At 42.0% G+C, this 19,620-nt stretch overlaps 1 protein-coding gene across 1 annotated transcript in view; it reads right to left on the bottom strand.

The window, feature by feature from the left end:
* Positions 1–7,093: 7,093 nt before the first annotated feature.
* Positions 7,094–19,620, bottom strand: part of LOC135519992 (PC3-like endoprotease variant B) — a 153,609-nt gene continuing 141,082 nt past the window's right edge. The window contains exons 18-21 of the mRNA XM_064945288.1: positions 15,823–15,946; positions 12,805–12,974; positions 7,405–7,575; positions 7,094–7,238 (exon numbers count right to left, since the gene is read on the bottom strand). Of these exons, the coding sequence (XP_064801360.1) occupies positions 7,122–7,238; positions 7,405–7,575; positions 12,805–12,974; positions 15,823–15,946 (582 nt within the window). The 3' untranslated portion in view covers positions 7,094–7,121. The remainder of the gene's footprint in view (positions 7,239–7,404; positions 7,576–12,804; positions 12,975–15,822; positions 15,947–19,620) is intronic.

The raw sequence follows: 19,620 nt of genomic DNA, 5'->3' as shown, positions 1-19,620 counted from the left end.
GTTCATTGGCTATGATGTCATTGTTGTTTAGGACTGTGTGTGTGTGTGTGTGTGTGTGTGTGTGTGTGTGTGTGTGTGTGTGTGTGTGTGTGTGTGTGTGTGTGTGTGTGTGTGTGTGTGTGTGTGTGTGTGTGTGTGTGTGTGTGTGTGTGTGTGTGTGTGTGTGTGTGTGTGTGTGTGTGTGTGAAACGCTTCCACCTCAGACCTATGAAAATCGGGTCTGAAATAGTACGAGTTTTCAGATATTCGTTTGGGCACTATTTTATTTGGTTTAGGTTTAGTAGAAACATTCGTTGATGTAATTTGTAAATACCAAGTTGAACATGTTTGGATTATGGAGACCTACACGAATATAAAACGTCTACAAATAGAACAAAAAAGTTGGACCACCACAACATTGTCAAACAATTTATTTTATTTTATTTATTTTACCTTTATTTAACCAGGCAAGTCAGTTAAGAACAAATTCTTATTTTCAATGACGGCCTGGGAACAGTGGGTTAACTGCCTGTTCAGGGGCAGAACGACAGATTTGTACCTTGTCAGCTCGGGGGTTTGAACTCTCAACCTTCAATGACGGTAAGAGATTATAAAAGTTGTGCGTGACAAGGCAGATACATAAAAGGCCTGTGGAACAGAGACAGGAACAGAACATTTTTTTGCCACAACACTTCAAATATTTCAATAAGCATTGCATCTGCTTAGGTGTTTCCAGCTGTAGGCCTAACTAACTAACCATAGCCAAAGTTTGCATACCATGATTAAATTGGGGCCTAGTGGTTAGAGCGTTGGACTAGTAACCAGAAGGTTGCGAGTTCAAACCCCCGAGCTGACAAGGTACAAATCTGTCGTTCTGCCCCTGAACAGGCAGTTAACCCACTGTTCCCAGGACGTCATTGAAAATAAGAATGTGTTCTTAACTGACTTGCCTGGTTAAATAAAGGTAAAAAAAAAAATTGCGCCTACTCAACAAACGTTCCACAGTGGCTTAGAAGTGAACGTAACGCGTTAAACACAGTGCTCAATTCGGTTATATAGGCAAGACTAGTGTTGTGTTGCCTAAGTATATTTTTCAAATCGAGCCCATTAAAGTATGATCTTTGGACAATTAGCTTTCATGCTATGCTACTTAATTGATTAAAATATAGGGAAAATAAGTAATAAATACATTATATAATAGTACAAGGAAATTAATATTTTATTTCTGAAGTAGGCCTATACACATATTATCTATACAGGGTTGGGGAGTATCTGATGACATGTAGCCTAATCATGTAATCTGATTACAAAAAACTAACTGTAATCAGTTATGTTAACAGCAAAAATATTGTAATCAGATTACAGATACTTTTTAAAAAAGCTATTACTTACTGTTTTTTTTAAGTAGAAGGGATGTTTGCGAAAAAGTACCCTATGACACATTTCTGTTTTCCAATGACATTCAATTTATCTTCGAAAAAAGGCGCAAATTTAAGTTTGTTCCACCTGAGCGAGCTCTGACCAGAAGTCAGAGACTACGATGGTGACCCACCAAATGCTTTCGATGGGAAAGGGAAAGTAACTGTAAGTAATCCGATTGTTACTGAGTTTGGGTAATCCAAAAGTTATATTACTGGATTACAATTTTGGACAGGTAACTGTAATGGATTACATTTAGAAAGTAACCTACCCAACCCTGTGTCTGTAGGCCTAGTCATAGCCTCCATTTATGATTTGAGATTGTAGGCCTATAGGCGTAGCAGGCCAAGTAGTCTACAACAGGGCTCTCCAAACCTGTTCCTGGAGAGCCACCGTCCTGTAGGTTTTCAATTCAACTCCAGATATAAATAACCTGATCCAGTTTATCAACCAGCTAATTACTAATCAGTAATACATTTTTTTTCTCACTTAGGCCAATATAAGGCTAAAATGTTTTTTAGAGTGGGAGTCGACTGGCTGATGTTTAGTCAGTGAAGCATCAAGGACAGAAGTGCATACAAGCGGCTTAGTGAGATCATGCTTCGATCCGTGGCGTGGTGCGCAGGTGTCAAACCCGCCACAGCTGCCGTCCTCTCTCTCCTCCTCTCTGTGCGGCTCAGGGATAGGATAGGACATTGTCCAAAGAGAGACATTCTTGTCGAACCACGGCTGGTTGCCATAGAGAGGAGTAAATGAAACAACAGAGCTCACGTCACAGCTACTTTCGCCCCCTCTTCTTGAATATCTAAAGACCTATTTAAAGGGGCCCACTGGCGGGACAAAGGCTGGAGGGAGAAAAGGAGGGAGTGGGTGTTAGTGGGAACGTTGAAGGAGAAGGGATGAGAGGGATGGAGGGAGGAGTGAGAGAGTTTCTGTGTATGCCTGGTAGAGTAGTTATGATAGGCCTACAAACGACATAAAGGGTTAAAACTGGCCCCACTTCTCCATTCTCAAACTTTTGTGCATCATTCAAGCAAATTTTCCGTCACAAATATTAGGCCAAACTACCCGCTTGAGTCTTCTTTAATAGTAGCCTAACCTATCAGTCTAGTGTGCAGGCCAAATAGAATAGCCCTCTGAAATATCCCCAGTAAATATGTTCATATTTTGGAGCATGGAATTGCCCGCCAGAACAAATAGGCCTACAACGTGTTCAAAAACAGTATGAATATATTTTTTTGGGGGGGAAACTAAAATAGATTGAAATCTAATATGAATTCAATCGAATATTTAAAAAAGCTAACGATCAAAAGGTAGCCTATACAAGCTCAACAAACCGTCAATGCACATAATAAAGGCATATAGGTCTATTAAAATAGGTACCATTATTGGATAATCGAAATAATCTTTCATTTAGCGTGGAACAGTTTACTGGTAATCAATTTTCTGATTAGTTCAATACACAGAAAAAGGTTCTGGATAAAACCAAAAAGGGTTATTTATATCGCTTACTTCATATATGGCATACCTGAAGGTTCTAGATTCTAAGGTTCTTCTTCACTGAACCAAACTTGGTTCCATAAAGAACCCTTGGACTCCATATAGGGTTCTATATGGAACCGATTTCGGTTATATATAGAACCTTAAGGGATGCCATATATGAAGCAAGCACAGAACCCTTTCCGGTTTTATCCAGAACTTTTTTTCGTAAGAGTTGTAGATTAACAATCCGGGTTGACTGAATGGCATTATCCACAGATTTGTGCATCCATCCATTATACCAATAGTTTGACCTGAGTATTCTCTTGACATGTCGCAGCAAATAATCCTTATTAATATATGAATATAAACATAATCAAATAGACTGTGTATATCACACAGTGCAAATATGAAAGGATTAAAGTCCAAGCACAAAAGTTTCAAGGCATGGTTCAGTAATTAATTTGTTTTATATCATCATTGTGGCGTAACACTGAAACCATCCAAATCAAAAGAACATTTGTGGTAATTAGGGCTGTAATTCAAGGAATTACCACATCGCCACACAGGCTTAAATAGTCGTGTTGGGAGAAATGCAAAGCACATTATTTTAATGGTGTAATATGCAAACTATGGGTCGTTCAATTACATGGCTTAACAACGCATAAATGATGCGAGTCTTGTTATTTGGACTGCGGGGTCCGTGGTAATTCATTCGGAGGGGGCAGTGTGCTTTCCCATACAGTAGAATATATTCCTGTGCTCCAAGAGCTGCTGCCAAACATTTAAGGGAATAAAAATTAACGATGGAGAATCTGAGCGTTAAATTAACAGTAATTATATGACCCGCATGCTGTAAAGTTTCAATTTTTAACGGTCTAATTAGGTAACTGTCTCCCCATACATCAACTCGTATCCCTCTGCGAATTTTTCACAAGAACTCGTTTGTGTTCAAATGCTGTGGGGGAAAATAATTACATTTCATAAATTTGTTCATGTAATGAAAAATCTAATGATGAGTTAGTTAAATATATGATGTTTTTAAAATCTTCAATTGTTCCATACACACTCCATTGATTCATGTTTAGAGAGTAGGCCTATTAACGTACACAACCGCTCTTTAAACCAGGAAGAACCATAATCTCACTTGATCTAGCCTACTATCTCACTCTTTCAGCAAGCAATCTTACAAATGGTCATCTGGGAGAAAAAAACGTATTGGTAGGTATTCTTTTTCTTTTTTGTCACTGGAAAACCCTCATTTATAATAATTAGGATGAAGACAGACCTGTTGGCCTCATAGACGAATCCCTCACTTTGCATTATGTAGATGTGATGTTACCATATTAACATTCAGGACTTGCCTGTGACCACTTCCGGTCCCCTCCTCCAATTGTACTGAACTGGAGGAAATACAATGCTTATAATTCTCATGCCATCGGTTAGAAATGAATAGAACGGATTTAGGCTTAGACACAGTCATACTTTAACATGGAGGTAACAGGTCGTCTGATATGTAAAACCACTGAAACATGTCCTTGAAAACCGTAGCTATATCCAGACCAATATCACACTGCATTGGACCGTTGCTATCTTTCAGTGGTCAGGTTATGTCACCATATAGAGATGAATTAACTGCATATACTACACTAGTTTTTTGCAAGGTAATTACATACCGGTACATTATTCAACTAGTAGTATAGGCTACTTGTGTAAGGATTGGTGTGTGTTAAGTTGCCCATTTCCCCCCCCCTACAGCTCTTACATATAGTCCATGCTGTAATTGGTGTATGTATCAAAGGAAATTGGATTGACAGGTTGCGTGAGAATTAATAGTGTGTGTGTGTGTGTGTGTGTCTGTGTGTGTGTGTGTGTGTGTGTGTCTGTGTGTGTGTCGCATACGAGTGAGGGAGCGAGAGGGAGAGAACGAAAGAAAGACAGAAAGAAAGTGACGAAAAGAGAAAGAGCGGTAGAGTAGGGAGAGGGAGAGCATGGAGAGTATTAATTGTGTGTATTGTGAAGGGTTTGGCAAAGTATGGCTCTGGAGGTGCTGGGGAGCGAGCCCTCCACATGTCGGTGTGATCAGAGCCAAGCTCTCAGGCTCCTGTATTCCAATGCAATTAGGCCCCTCAAAGGCCTGCTTAAAGCTGCACCCCTCAGCAAGCAGAGCCCCAGTGGTTCGACTCTATTGTGGTGGGAGGTGTATTCTGTCCTTCTTTAAACCTGGATGAGACCACCCCAGTGAAGAGAAAAAGGGAGGATTACCCAATGTATACTTCTCTGGAAGTCCACTGATGAGCTGATCTTTAGACTAACCACCCCCGACAATAAGATGGGTTGGTCCTAGAGCTATGGATGTAGTTTTCGGTTCGTGCCATTGGCGATCTTGTTCATTTCAACTTTTAAAACGGAGGTATTTTTAGCATTGGTTGTACAAAAAAAACATGTTAGTAGGTATTGTTAGTTGGTAAATTGTTAGATCGTAGCCTAGTAGTTCAGAAGTTGTAGTTTCCTCCTACCATAACTGTCAAGTAAGTCAACAAGTGGTGTATATGCCTACATTCTCCTCCACATTGGCAGCGGTATTACAACTATCTCAACAGCATGCTGTTTTAAAATAAAGCGTGCCACGCTTCCAGTGAGATCTCTTGGCTCTATTTCATCATGTCTTATTCCCCAGAAAGCATTTAACGCAGATTTACAACCTAACACTTCTCCCGAAAATACACAAAAAAAAAACTGGCACATAAACACCTGCATCGCTCCTCAAAAGCATCAACAGATTAGGGAGGTAATCCACACGACCATGTCTTTGATTCTAGGGTTGGCAGACAGTAATGCCAAGCATAATGCACTGAATTATTTCATACCCTCCCAGCACGCCAACCTGGCACAAAGCATTTCCTTTTCAAATCTTTTTGTCGGATGCGCTTTTGAAGAATTCTCCACACACATCTGGTATGATTCTCTCTTCCCTGTCAATGCATTATTACCCTGTTAGGTGATCCTATCAAAACGAAAAGGGAGAGATGGAATCAGAGGTTGTCCCTATAGGGTGTCTGAACTCGAGGGTGAGGAGCCTCTCTTCGGTTCCCTCCCTTCTTTCTCTGCATGGACACGTGTGTGTGAGACAGACCGAGTGTGTCTATGTATCTATGTATGTGTGAGAGAGTGATGGTATATCTTTGTACGTGTGTGTGCGTGCGTGCGTGTGTGCGAGATCTCGCGGTCCCATCGCTCATGTGCGGCTCGATTAGCCCCACGTGCCTCGTTCGTCAGACGTGGAGTCGGAGCAGATGGTTGGTGATGCTGTGTTACCATGCTGCTGCGCTATGTAACGCTATTCTAATTGAAACATCAATATAGCCGTGTCAATACTGCAGAGGTACTTCACAGCGGTACCATGGTAATCTGGGAGAAAGATCTTATGTTCACAAACCACATCTTGGGAAATAAACTTTTTGATCATGTTGTTTTGTTTTGATAAATGTTTTGATACTCTTGTTAAAATTAAACGGGCTAGGCCTACCGTCATGTTACTGTTATCAAGTGTGTAGATGGTTGTGTTAGACCTCGCCTTAATAAAACAATGTATCTCACTCTTCTATGCCCAATGTGTGATTGTATTGTCTTATACGAGTACCTATAAATCCGTGTCCCTCCATTACAAGTGGAAATTTGGGTCCTGAAAACATTGAGGACATGAGCCAACCAATTATTTGTTTCTTTGACAGTGTGCATTTAAAAAAAAACGAATTGATAAAAGGCGAGAGCGTTCAAATTGCTATTACCTGGATTATCATGTGGTTATTTGAGATCAGTGGAGGACGGGAGAAATTAGACAGCTGAAATGTCATTTGTTGTTTGACCAACCCAATGACACAGTCAGTTAATGAGAATGTAATTCATTTCCTGAGTTGAATTCACACTTTCATGAAGTAAAAACAAAAACACAAATGTAGCTTTCATAAACCTTTACAACTTTGGCAGCAAGAGTCAAAACAGGAGGTGGTTATTGAGAATTGTGCAGAATTATTTATTTTCTAAACAAAAACGTTTTTGTGTAAGAGTGTGAGAATGTATTTTATTCATAAACCTCATCCTCTTTATTAAGGCTAATGTAGAAAATGTCTTTCTCTCGCTTACGCATTTAGGCAAATGTAAACACACAGATCCCATAGTTCTCTTTACAGTCTCTGTTGGACCAGGGCTGAGAGATGCTGTTTCAACTGTGCCCCTTGCCCTCACTGGCCGGTGCCCCTGCTCTGCCCCTGCTCTGCCCCTGCCCACGGTCTGCCCTGCATGCCGTTGCTCTGCTGGTTCGGAGAAGATCCGTAAGGGGCAATGTCTGCCCATCTTAACTGGAAGAGACAAACAAACAGTAAACTCAAACATGATGGCAGAAATGACACACACAAAACACAATGAGCTGTATTGAGGATCATTAACCCAGCCCATGCAGACAACTAACAAATAGAAGACAGCGCACGCAGAATAAATACTGTATTGTCTCTGGTAGTTAGTCACCTGTGGAGACTGATTCCCTGTAATGGACTTATAGAGAAACCAGTTGGTCTTCACTTTATCCCTGAGAGTGTTCCACATGAGCTTTAGGTGGGAGTGGAGGTCTGCTCCGTCAGTATCATCCAGATCCAGAATATTGAAGGACTGCACCTGATGATGAACCAGTTCGGAATTCTAAAAGAGAAAAAAATAGACACATCCCAAACATGAGACATGGTGGTAAATAAATGAAAGAAATTCAGAATCCAGGTAGAACTTACTGATATGCTTCGATAGAAAGAAGTGTTCTTCAAACACTCACATAAACTCTAAGTGCACTGAAGCATTTCAGTTCCTTCTAACGTCATTTGTGAAAATAAAAGCCCAGAGGGGGTATGAACAACTGCAAAACTATAACAATCACAGAGAGCGAAGAACCTAGAGAACTACAGTAAATGCCATCATACCTTGTTTTTGTAATAGTATAAAATAATATACAGTGTTGTAAAAGAACTTAAGTAAAAATACTTTAAAGTACTTCTTAAGTAGTTTTTGGGGGGGCATCTGTACTTTACTGTGTATATTTTTGACAACTTTTACTTCACTTCATTCCTAAAGAAAATGATGTACTTTTTACTCCATACATTTTCCCTGACACCCAAAAGTACTCGTTACATTTTGAATGCCGGTGCAGGACATAAAAATGGTCCAATTCACACACTTATCAAGAGAACATCCCTGGTCATCCTTACTGCCTCTGATCTGGTGGACTCACTAAACACATGTTTCGTTTGTAAATGATTTCAGAGTGTTGGAGTGTGCAACTGGCTATCTGTAAATAAATAAATAACTAGAAAATGGTGCTGTCTGCTTTGCTTAATATAAGGAATTTAAAATGATTTATACTTGTACTTTTGATACTTAAGCATATTTGAGCAATTACATTTACTTTGATACTTAAGTATATTTAAAACCAAATACTCTTAGACTTTTACTCAAGTAGTATGTTAATGGGTGACTTTCACTTGAGTCATTTTCTATTACGGAATCTTTTACTTTTACTCAAGTATGACAATTAGGTACTTTTCCACCACTGCCAAAATAGTCTATATAGACTGTGTGAGCACAGGGGGGAAATCGGACTGAACATAAAATCATAGGAATGTTTGAACTTTAAAGTCAAGCACATCACTCCCAACTGAAATATTAGTTTAAAGATCATCTCTTCTGATTTAAAAATGAATATCTGTCGGCAAAGGTTGGTGAATGTGATATTTGGGTAAAACAAATATGTTGTCGAGTTGGAGGATTTGAACCGGAAAGTTCATAGTGGGTCTGTAGTGGGGAGGCACTGAATCTGCGGATTCCGCTGGTTCACATTTAGCCAAATATGTTCATTCAACTAGAAATGTTATTTTTACCTAAACAAAACACAGTGGAGCTAGTTACACGCAGTGCTTTAAACATGCAATGTTTTCAACATACATATTTGAAATACATACATTGTGCATTTATACAATAATTATTATTCAACATGTTCTCACCTGGAATTTGAACTCAAGACCTCATGGTTCATGGAATGCTGTGAACCAAGAGGTGGGGAGTTCAAATCCCAGGTGAGGACATGTTGAATACTAGTTACTGTATAAATGAACATGCACAATGCAATTGTTGTAAGTAAGTTGAAAACATTGTACGTTAAAAGCACTGTGTGTGCCTCCCGAGTGGCGCAGTGGTCTAAGGCACTGACTTGCAGTGCTTGCTGTATCACTAGAGGTCCAGGCTCTGTCGCAGCCGGCCGCAACTGGGAGACCCATGTAGCAGCGCACAATTGTCCGGGTTAGGGGAGGGTTTGGCTGGCAGGAATGTCCTTGTTCCATTGCGCTCTAGCGATTCCTGTGGCGGGCCGGGGTGCAGTGCATGCTGACACTGTCAACAGGCGTACGGTTTTTCCTCCGACACATTGGTGCTTCTGGGTTAAGCGGGCAGTGCAGCTTGGCTGGGTTGTGTTTTATGGAGGATGCACGGCTCTCGACCTTTGCCTTTCCTGAGTCTGTGAGGGAATTGCAGTGATGGGACAAGACTGTAACTACCAATATTAATACCATGAAATTGGGGTGAATAAGGGGTAAAAAAAAAGATAGGTAAAAAAGCACTGTGTGTAACTAACTGTACTGAACTAAATTATAAATGCAACATGTAAAGTGTTGGTTTCATGAGCTGAAATAGAAGATCCCAGAAATGATCCAAATGCACAAAAATCTTATTTCTCTAAAATGTTGTGCACAATTTTGCTTACATCCCTGTTAGTGCAAACAAAATGCCACAGAAGTCTCAAGTTTTGAGGAAGCATCCACCAGAGCTGTTGCCAGATAATTTAATGTCGATTTCTCTACCATAAGCCACTTCCAACATTGTTTTAAAGAATTTGGCAGTATGTCCAGCTGGCCTCACAACCTCAGACCACGCGCAACCATGCCAGCTCAGGACTTCCACATCCGGCTTCTTCACCTGCAGGATTGAGACCAGTCACCCTGACAGCTGATGAAATTGTGGGTTTGCAGAACCGATGAATTTCTGGCATGCTGGAGAAGAGTGTTCTTCACAGATGAATCCCAGTTTCAACTGTCCGGGCAGATGGCAGACAGCGTAGCACGTATGGCGCCATGTCAGCAAGCAGTTTGTTGATGTCAACATTGTGAAGAGAGTGCCACATGGTGGCAGTGGGGTTATGGTATGGGCAGGCATAAGCTACGGACAACAAACAATTGTATTTGATCAATGGCAATTTGAATGCACAGAGACACTGTGACGAGATCCTGAGGCCCATTGTCGTGTCATTCATCCGCCGCCATCACCTAATGTCTCAGCATCTGCATCACAAGGATCTGTACACAATTCCTGGAAGCTGAAAACGTCCCAGTTCTTCCATGGCCTGCATACTCACCAGACATGTCACCCATTGAGCATGTTGGGGATGCTCTGGAACGACCTGTACGACTGCGTGTTCCAGTTCCCACCAATATCCAGCAATTTCACACAGCCATTGAAGAGGAGTGGGACAACATTCCACAGGCCACAATCAACAGCCTGATCAACTTCATGCTAAGGAGATGTGCCTAATTTATTTATTTCCTTATGTAAACTGTAACTTAGTCAAATCTTTGAAATTGATGCATGTTACATTAATATTTTTGTTCAGTTTAGTTCCACAGGCATTTTTTGGTAAAATTCCACACAAACAACCATCTAGTTGAATGAACATTCGAGACAAATTGAGTAAACACATAATTTTATGTTGGCAGACATTTTGCCAAAGTTTTCTCATGTTGAAGCTAAATTTGGGCCAACCAAAACTTAATGCTCACTTAAATTCATGTAACTTAATAATATTTAGTTGAAACAACTAGATTTTACCGTTGACTGGGGTTTCAAGATAAGTAAGGCTCCAAAAAAACCTCTCTACACGCCTCTATACTTTCTTTCACTCTCCCTTCAAATCTCCCCCACCCCCCCTTTCATTAGAGAAGCTGACAGAGATGTTTCTTAGAACCGTCCCTCCCCCACTGTCACCATGGGACAGTAGAGGTCCCCTCCCTAACGGATCAAACAAAGGACATCATTTGTAGGCCAAGTCCTTTTCTGAGCCCCCTCTCCTCAGCTCCGCATACCAATCCAATACAGCCCAAGGAGAAAACGTCAGCGCTAGCGTTTGGGCCGGGGGTTAGAAGGTCTGTTTACTCTCCGTCAAGCATCGATTTATCCTTTTCTCCAATTTATTTCTCCTCCACGCCTCTGCGATCCATTCAGTTCTGCCTCTGGGGGGGAACAACCCCAGGAAATACATTGTCTTCCCAAGTGAACAGGCCCACAACGTAGCCTAACACTGACACAGCTCATCTAGAACACAAATAGACAACATGGGCCATCTACACTGACTGACTATCTACGACGTACACTACCATTCAAAAGTTTGGGGTCACTTAGAAATGTCCTTGTTTCTGAAAGAAAAGCACATTATTTGTCCACTAAAATAACATCAAATTGATCAGAAATACAGTGTGGACATTGTTAATGTTGTAAATGACTATTGTAGCTGGAAACTCCACATTTTTTAAAATGGAATATCTACATAGGAGTACAGAGGCCCATTATCAGCAACCATCACTCCTGTGTTCCAATGGCACATTGTGTTAGCTAATCCAAGTTTATAATTTTAAAAGGCTAAGTGATCATTAGAAAACCTTTTGCAATCATGTTGGCACAGCTGAAAACTGTTGTTCTGATTAAAGAAGCAATGAAACTGGCCTTCTTTAGACTAGTTGAGTATCTGGAGCATCAAGTTCGATTATAGACTCAAAATAGCTTATTTCTGAAACTCGTCAGTCTATTCTTGTTCTGAGAGATGAAGGCTATTCCATGCGAGAAATTGCCTAGCAACTAAAGATCTCGTACAACACTGTGTACTACTCCCATCATGGAACAGCGCAAACTGACTTTAACCAGAAAAGAAAGAGGAGTGGGAAGCCCCGGTGCAAGAGGACAAGTACATTAGATTGTCTAGTTTGAGAAACAGACGCCTCACAAGCCCTCGACTGGCAGCTTCATTAAATAGTAGCTGAAAAACACTAATCTCAATGGTGAAGAGTTGACTTAAACCTAAGGTTGTCTCCCACTGTGACGACCTCCCTACAGAAAGGCATGAAAGCGGTAAAGACACCTGGTAATGCGTTGGGCCGGTAACCGAAAAGTTGTTGGTTTTGAATCCCTCAAGGGCCCTCGAGTTAACCCCCAACAACAACTGCTCCCTGGGCGCTGATGACGTCGATTAAGGCAATTCCCCGCACCTCTCTGATTCAGAGGGGTTGAGTTGAATGCATTCAATTGGACAACTGACTAGGTATCCCCTTTCAAGTACATTGCCTTTGAATTTTCATTGAATAATAAACAGTACAAGAAACTGGCCTAATACTATAATGTGCATTTAGTATATTATGGTAATCATGAACCACCAATATACAAAACAACATTCAAAGTGAGGTCACACACGTACACACGTACACACATACACACATACACACACACACACATACACACATACACACATACACACACACACACACACACACACACACACACACACACACACACACACACACACACACACACACACACACACACACACACACACCTGAAGTTGATCAATGCAGATTTGTCCAGGGGAAATTGAAATCCATAGGAAATTAGGTGACTCCAGTGATTTATTGTAATAGTAAATCAATGTGTGTGATGTGTGTGTGTGTACAGTTAACACACTTGTAGAACAGGGTGCACAAGTGTATGTGTGTGTGTGTGTGTGAGAGGGATTGTGTGTATGTGCCAGTGTGTGCAAATGTGTGTGTGTGTGCCCATGGTGCACTATACCTTGCGTTGGCGCGGGACGGGGATGTCATCAGTGCCCACCTTCCTGTCTCTCTCTAGCTCAAAGGCCCTCTGGATCAGGTCCTCAGGTGGGTACCTGTCCCGAACATACAACCCCGCCCGAGGGACATGGTGGTATGCCCCCATGGACAAAAAACTCTGCAGGGGCACTTCTAAGAGAGCGGGGGGAAAAGAACATCATTATGTTATATGTGTGTTTATATTTGTATGTGTGAGTGTGTGAGTGAGTGAGAGAGATAGTATGTTTGTGTGCTTGCCTATAAAATAAACACACAAACATACATAGGTGCAAGAACTTAAGACTATAGGGTACAGGGTATGAGACTGATTGTCTGTATGCATATGAACGCGACAGATGCTAGTGATTGTGTGAACTCAGTTAAAGATTCAGCCCTTGCTGTTCTCAGGTGCACTGTTTTATCCTGGCTCGTTTTGTCCAGATGTAATTTTTTTTTTTTTAATTGGGGCAAAAAAAAAGAAGACAACAAGGCGTTCCGACACAGCGGAGGCAGCGTCTAATGGAGAGAGTGTAACTGTGAATGGAGACATTCATCTGGAGACGTGGCCCATGAATCGCTCTGCACAATGCCCAGCGCCAGGATGCTCAGATCACCATTGCTCACACACACACACACACATATACACACATGCACGCATTCACACAAGCGCGCACACAGGCAGACAGACACAAGCCTGACGCAGTTCACACACGGATGCTCAGATCACCACTGTTCGGGGGAGGAGGGTAATCACACCTCCACAGAGACAGAGAGAGCAGGAGGAGGAGAAGACAGACAGAGACAGGAGGAGGAGGAGAGGAGCTGGAGGGAAGGAGAAGAGGAAGGCAGACTAGTAGAGGAGGAGGAGGGGGAGAAGGAGAGAAGAGGCTTGAGAGACAGGGGAGGATTAGATAAGAAGAGAGGGGAGAGTGGTGAAATTGATGTTTCCTACCATTTGATTTGGGTGAGAGAACCCAGGAGGCACATCAGATAGAGAGCCAGTGCCTATACGAATACACACACACACACACACACACACACACACACACACACACACACACACACACACACACACACACACACACACACACACACACACACACACACACACACACACACACACACACACACACACACACACACGAATAACATAACGGACTGAAGCCTTACAGACACACAAAAAAAACATACAGTAACCTATTTTACAAACAGGCAAAGAAGATCAAACATATTTAAACAGCTTACAAATGCAGTAAACCAACAAACAGTAAAGCACCCCCCCCCCCCCACACACACACACACACACTAGCGCAGATCTGCTACTATAGAGGAACATCAGGGACAAACAACTCAATTAAACACACCGTCCCTGTTCAATTACTGCCACATAATCACAGCAATTGACTTTCACTTACAGCACACAACATGCACACGAGTGAAATACACCAGAAACACACAGACAGCACAATCACAAAGACAGCACCTAGCTGGTTTCATCCTACACATTGAAGTGTGCAGCAAAATACCTGTTGTCTTGATGCAGCAGCATACTCTGCAGAGGGAAAAAACATTGAGTAGCACTGACTAATAGTTAACTATACCTAATGATGGCTGTAATGATGACCTACTGTAGCATCTTCAACACCAGAAATCTCATCGAGAAGGAAACCCCACAAATTCACTGCAAAATTGCAATTCTATGATATCGTTGGTGATGGGAATTGACCATATCCCTCCCTCCCTCCCTCCCTCCCTCCCTCCCTCCCTCCCTCCCTCCCTCCCTCCCTCCCTCCCTCCCTCCCTCCCTCCCTCCCCCTCCCTCCCTCCCTCCCTCCCTCCCTCCCTCCCTCCCTCCCTCCACTGGTTAATCTGAGATTGGATATCTGAGTATCTGTGCCTTTGTGTGTGTGTTCATAAAAGTGTGTTTTCAGTCTGCATGTGTTTTTGCGCAGGCAGATCGCTCAAGAGTCTATTAATGTCCTGGGGACGTCAGAAAATACCTTCAGAATCAGCCACTAGGGGCAACAGTGAGCGCTATTATCATCAAAGAGGCTTGGGTTTTGCTAGGGTATTGTGAATGAGGGTAGCGGATAGGCACAATCCCATGACTGGATTGGAAGGTTGATCCCATTGCGGGACACTCGTTTTTAATTTTTTTGATTTAACTTTATCCCAAACCTTAACCCTTACCTTAACCATTCGGAATGACTGCCTAAACGTAACATTTTAACCCTATCAAAAACCTTAACCTTCTAAATTTGACATTTGGAGCAACTTCTAAATTTGACGTTTTGTGGATAAATGTCTAATTCTGCAGTGAGACGGAGAGCTCGTTGTGTTTGCGTTCCCAGTTCAAAGTGTGTCTTCACACGGAGAGCAGATGGACCAACAGCGTGAACTACAACTAGATCCAGGAATGAAGAGCTGGATAGAGAGAGTGAGGAGGGAGGGAGGGAGGAGGAACGAAAGAGGAGGTGGGCTATGAAACGGCTTACATGTCTCTGTCACAACACCAGCTCCTACCTCTTAAACACAGCCCCTGGCCTGCCCGGCCTGGTGTGTGCGCCAGTACAGTGTGTGTGTGTGTGTGTGTGTGTGTGTGTGTGTGAGGGCACAGGGGAGCTGACACACACTGAGGAGGGGGGCACCAGGGTTCTGCCGGGGTCACTCAGTAATTACACATCAGACTTCCCCTGGTCACCACCTGCCGCCGCTGCCAAGAGAAATGGCTGCAGTTATCACAGAGGGGAGAGGAGGGGAGAGGTTGAAGAGACGAATAAGCGGGACAGAGACATACTGTAGAACTGACTTCACTACAGTTACTGTACAGCAGTGGGGAAATGGGAGTGGACTCACAGTTGGTTCGAGGAGAGGGAGACTTTCCTGATGGGTGATATAGAGAGGAGACAGACGGACGGAAGAAAGAACGAACAGAAAAATGGACAGATGGACGGACAGACAGAGTGACGCGCACACATACACAAACACAGATGCCTCGTACCGTGCAGGCTCCTGTGTGGGTTGTAGGTGCCGTAGAGGAGAAGTGTGACACTGAGGATGGCCCCCGCTGCCTCCTCTGAGCTAACTCTGACACAGCGGCCAACTGTCCCCTTGTTGTCTGTCACCTGGGGGGCCCGGGACACAGCACTGTTACACACACACACACACCCCCTGACTGTATACAGTCAAACTAATAGCAACACTTTACACACAGTTAATACAGAATTTATACAGAATGTATACTGAACACAAATATAACATGCAACAATGTCAAAGATTTTTTGAGGAAATCAGCTAATTGAAATAAATAAATTAGCCTCTAATCTATGGATTTTACATGACTGGGCACAGGCACAGCCATGGGTGGGGCTGGGAGGACATAGGCCCACCCACTGGGGAGCCAGGCCAGGCCAAGCCAATTATAATTAGTTTTTCATCACAAATGGGCTTTATTACAGACAGAAACACTCCTAAAATCTTCACATTTTAGAGTGGCCTTTTATTGTCAAGGTGCACCTGTTTAATGATCATGCTGTTTAATCAGTTTCTTGATATGCCACACCTGTCAGGCGGATGGATTATCTTGGCAAAGGAGAAAAACTCACCGTCAACAAATGTGTGTGCAACATTTAAGAGAAATAAGGTTTGTGTGCGTCTGACAAATGTGGGGATATTTATTCCGGCTCATGAATCATGGGACCAACACTTTACATGTTGTGTTATTATTTTAGTTTACTTTTGTTTAAGTCAGAAGTTTAGATACATCTTAGCCAAATACATTTAAACTCAGTTTTTCACAATTCCTGACATTTAATCCTAGTAAAGATTCCCTGTCTAAGGTCAGTTAGGATCACCACTTTATTTTGAGAACTTGAAATGTCAGAATAATAGTAGAGAGAATGATTTATTTCAGCTTTTATTTCTTTCATCACATTCCCAGTGGGTCAGAAGTTTACATACACTCAATTAGTATTTGGTTGCAATTGCCATTAAATTGTTTAACTTGGGTCAACATTTCTGGGTAGCCTTCGACAAGCTTCCCACAATAAGTTGGGTGAATTCTGGTCCATTCCTCCTGACAGAGCTGGTGTAACTGAGTCAGGTTTGTAGGCCTTATTGCTCGCACACACTTTTTCAGTTCTGCCCACAAATGTTCTATAGGATTGAATTCAGGGCTTTGTCATGGCCACTCCAATACCTTGACTTTGTTGTCCTTTAAGCCATTGTGCCACAACTTTGGAAGTATGCTTGGGGGTCAATGTTCATTTGGATGACCTATTTGCGACCAAGCTTTAATTTCCTGACTGATGTCTTGAGCTATTGCTTCAATATACTATAACCACCTAATTTTCCTTCCTCATGATGCACTATCTGTTTTGTGAAGTGCACCAGTCCCTCCTGCAGCAAAGCAACCCCACAGCATGATGCTGCCACCCCCATGCTTCACGGTTGGGATGGTGTTCTCCGGCTTGCAAGCCTCCCCCTTTTTCCTCCAAACATAACGATGGTCATTATGGCCAAACAGTTGTATTTTTGTTTCTTCAGACCAGAGGACATTTCTCCAAAAAGTACGATCTTTGTCCCCATTTGCAGTTGCAAACTATAGTCTGTTTTTTTTAATGGCGGTTTTGGAGCAGTTGCTTCTTCCTTGCTTAGTGGCATTTCAGGTTGTCGATATAGGACTCATTTTACTGTGGATATAGATACTTTTGTACCTACTTGCTCCATCATCTTCACAAGGTCCTTTGCTGTTGTTCTGGAATTGATTTGCACTTTTCGCACCAAAGTACATTCATCTCAAGTAGACAGAACGCACCTCCTTCCTGAGCGGTATGACAGCGGCGTGGTCCCATGGTGTTTATACTTGCATACTGTTGTTTGTAATGATGAACGTGGTACCTTCAGGCGTTTGGAAATTGCTCCCAAGGATGAACCAGACTTATGGAGGTCTACAATTTATTACATTTTTTTCTGAGGTCTTGGCTGATTTCTTTTGATTTTCCCATGATGTCAAGCAAAGAGGCACTGAGTTTGAAGGTAGACCTTGAAATACATCCACAAGTACACCTCCAAATTACTAAATTATGTCAATTGGCCTATCAGAAGCTTCTAAAGCCATGACATCATTTTCTGGAATTTTCCAAGCTGTTTAAAAGGCACAGTCAACTTAGTGTATGTAACCTTCTGACCCACTGGAATTGTGATAGAGTGAATTATAAGTGAAATAATCTGTCTGTAAACAATTGTTTGAAAAATTACTTTCATGCACAAAGTAGATGTCTTTAACCGTCTTGCCAAAACGATAGTTTGTTAACAAGACATTTATGGAGTGGTTGAAAAACGAGTTTTAATGACTCCAACTTTAGTGTATATAAACTTCCGACTTCAACTGTATATACAGCATTTATTTACAGTATTTCGTTTGATGTATTTACAGAATTTCTATAATCTAAATCTTAATAGACCTTGTTATCTACACCGTAACACTCTGTCAATGTGTGTATAGAATACATGTGTAATGTCAGGTACGAGACTCTAGGGCAACAATAACACTCAAACAGTCCAACACAGTATAGCCCAGTCCATTTGAGTGTCATCGGCCACACTGGCCGTGTGTTTGAATGTTGACAGCGTGTGTGTGCTTGTTGAGTGAGTATGTGAGGGGAACAGAGACCATTCCCAGCAGCCCCCAGCTGAGCGCAGCATTGATTTGTTGTTGGTAAACAAACAGTGTGATGCCACAGGTGGGTCGATAGCCGGCCGTCCATGGCTGAGAGGAGAGAGAGGAGACCATGCTCTAATGTAGAGCTGGATCGCATTCTGACACCAATAGTCTCACAGGTGAAATGGAATCCCGAATTCCAATCAGGTCAATTACATTTCAATTTGAATTACATTAAATTCTATTCAATTCACTTTCATTTCGTTGACAGGGCACTTCATGCGAAAACATACTATAACATCACAATCATAGATTGTGCGTATATGGAATTATGATTTGATGATTTATAGGCGATGATCAAGTATATCTGATTGGTTTGTTTGTTTGTCTGTCTGTGTCTGATGAGAGATTCTTCGTTGGATTTACTTTAAATACCAATTGTCATAATCCCCTGTTGTCCGGACAAATGTAATGGGACTAGTATTTCTACTTATATATATATATATATATATATATATATATATATATATATATATATATATATATATTAATGTGAAATTGCACTTTGAGTTGTATATGTAAGAGATTAAAAAAACATAAAGGGAGAGGCAATAGAAGTGACTGATACTTTGAGACAATACAGAGTGAGAAACAGATGGGCTACATTATAAGAAACAAAGGCACCTGGGGACAGATTTCCGCCTTTCTTACACATGTCTTTCCTACACACTTCTCAGAAGTTGTTATTCAGACTTACCTTCTGAAGGTGCGTAATGGCCTTTGCAGGCGTGGTTCCCTTCTACTCTGAATAAATGTAATTCAACCGCTGAAAACCCTCCCACTTGCTGGATTTTCTCATGTTGCATAGCTATTTTCACGGCTCTCCAGAGGATGTTTTATCGGGTTCAAGTCCGGGCTCTGGCTGGGCCACTCAAGGACATTCAGAGACTTCCCCGAAGCCACTCTTGCGTTGTCTTGGCTGTGTGCTTAGGGTCGTTGTCCTGTTGGAAGGTGAACCTCCGCCCCAGTCTGAGGTCCTGAGCGCTCTGGAGCAGGTTTTCATCAAGGATCTCTATGTACTTTGCTCTGTTCATCTTTCCCTCGATCCTGACTAGTCTCCCAGTCCCTGCCGCTGAA

Source organism: Oncorhynchus masou, chromosome 29 (assembly GCF_036934945.1).
Source record: "Oncorhynchus masou masou isolate Uvic2021 chromosome 29, UVic_Omas_1.1, whole genome shotgun sequence".
Classification (NCBI taxonomy): domain Eukaryota; kingdom Metazoa; phylum Chordata; class Actinopteri; order Salmoniformes; family Salmonidae; genus Oncorhynchus; species Oncorhynchus masou.
This window is presented reverse-complemented; position numbering and strand designations above follow the sequence as displayed.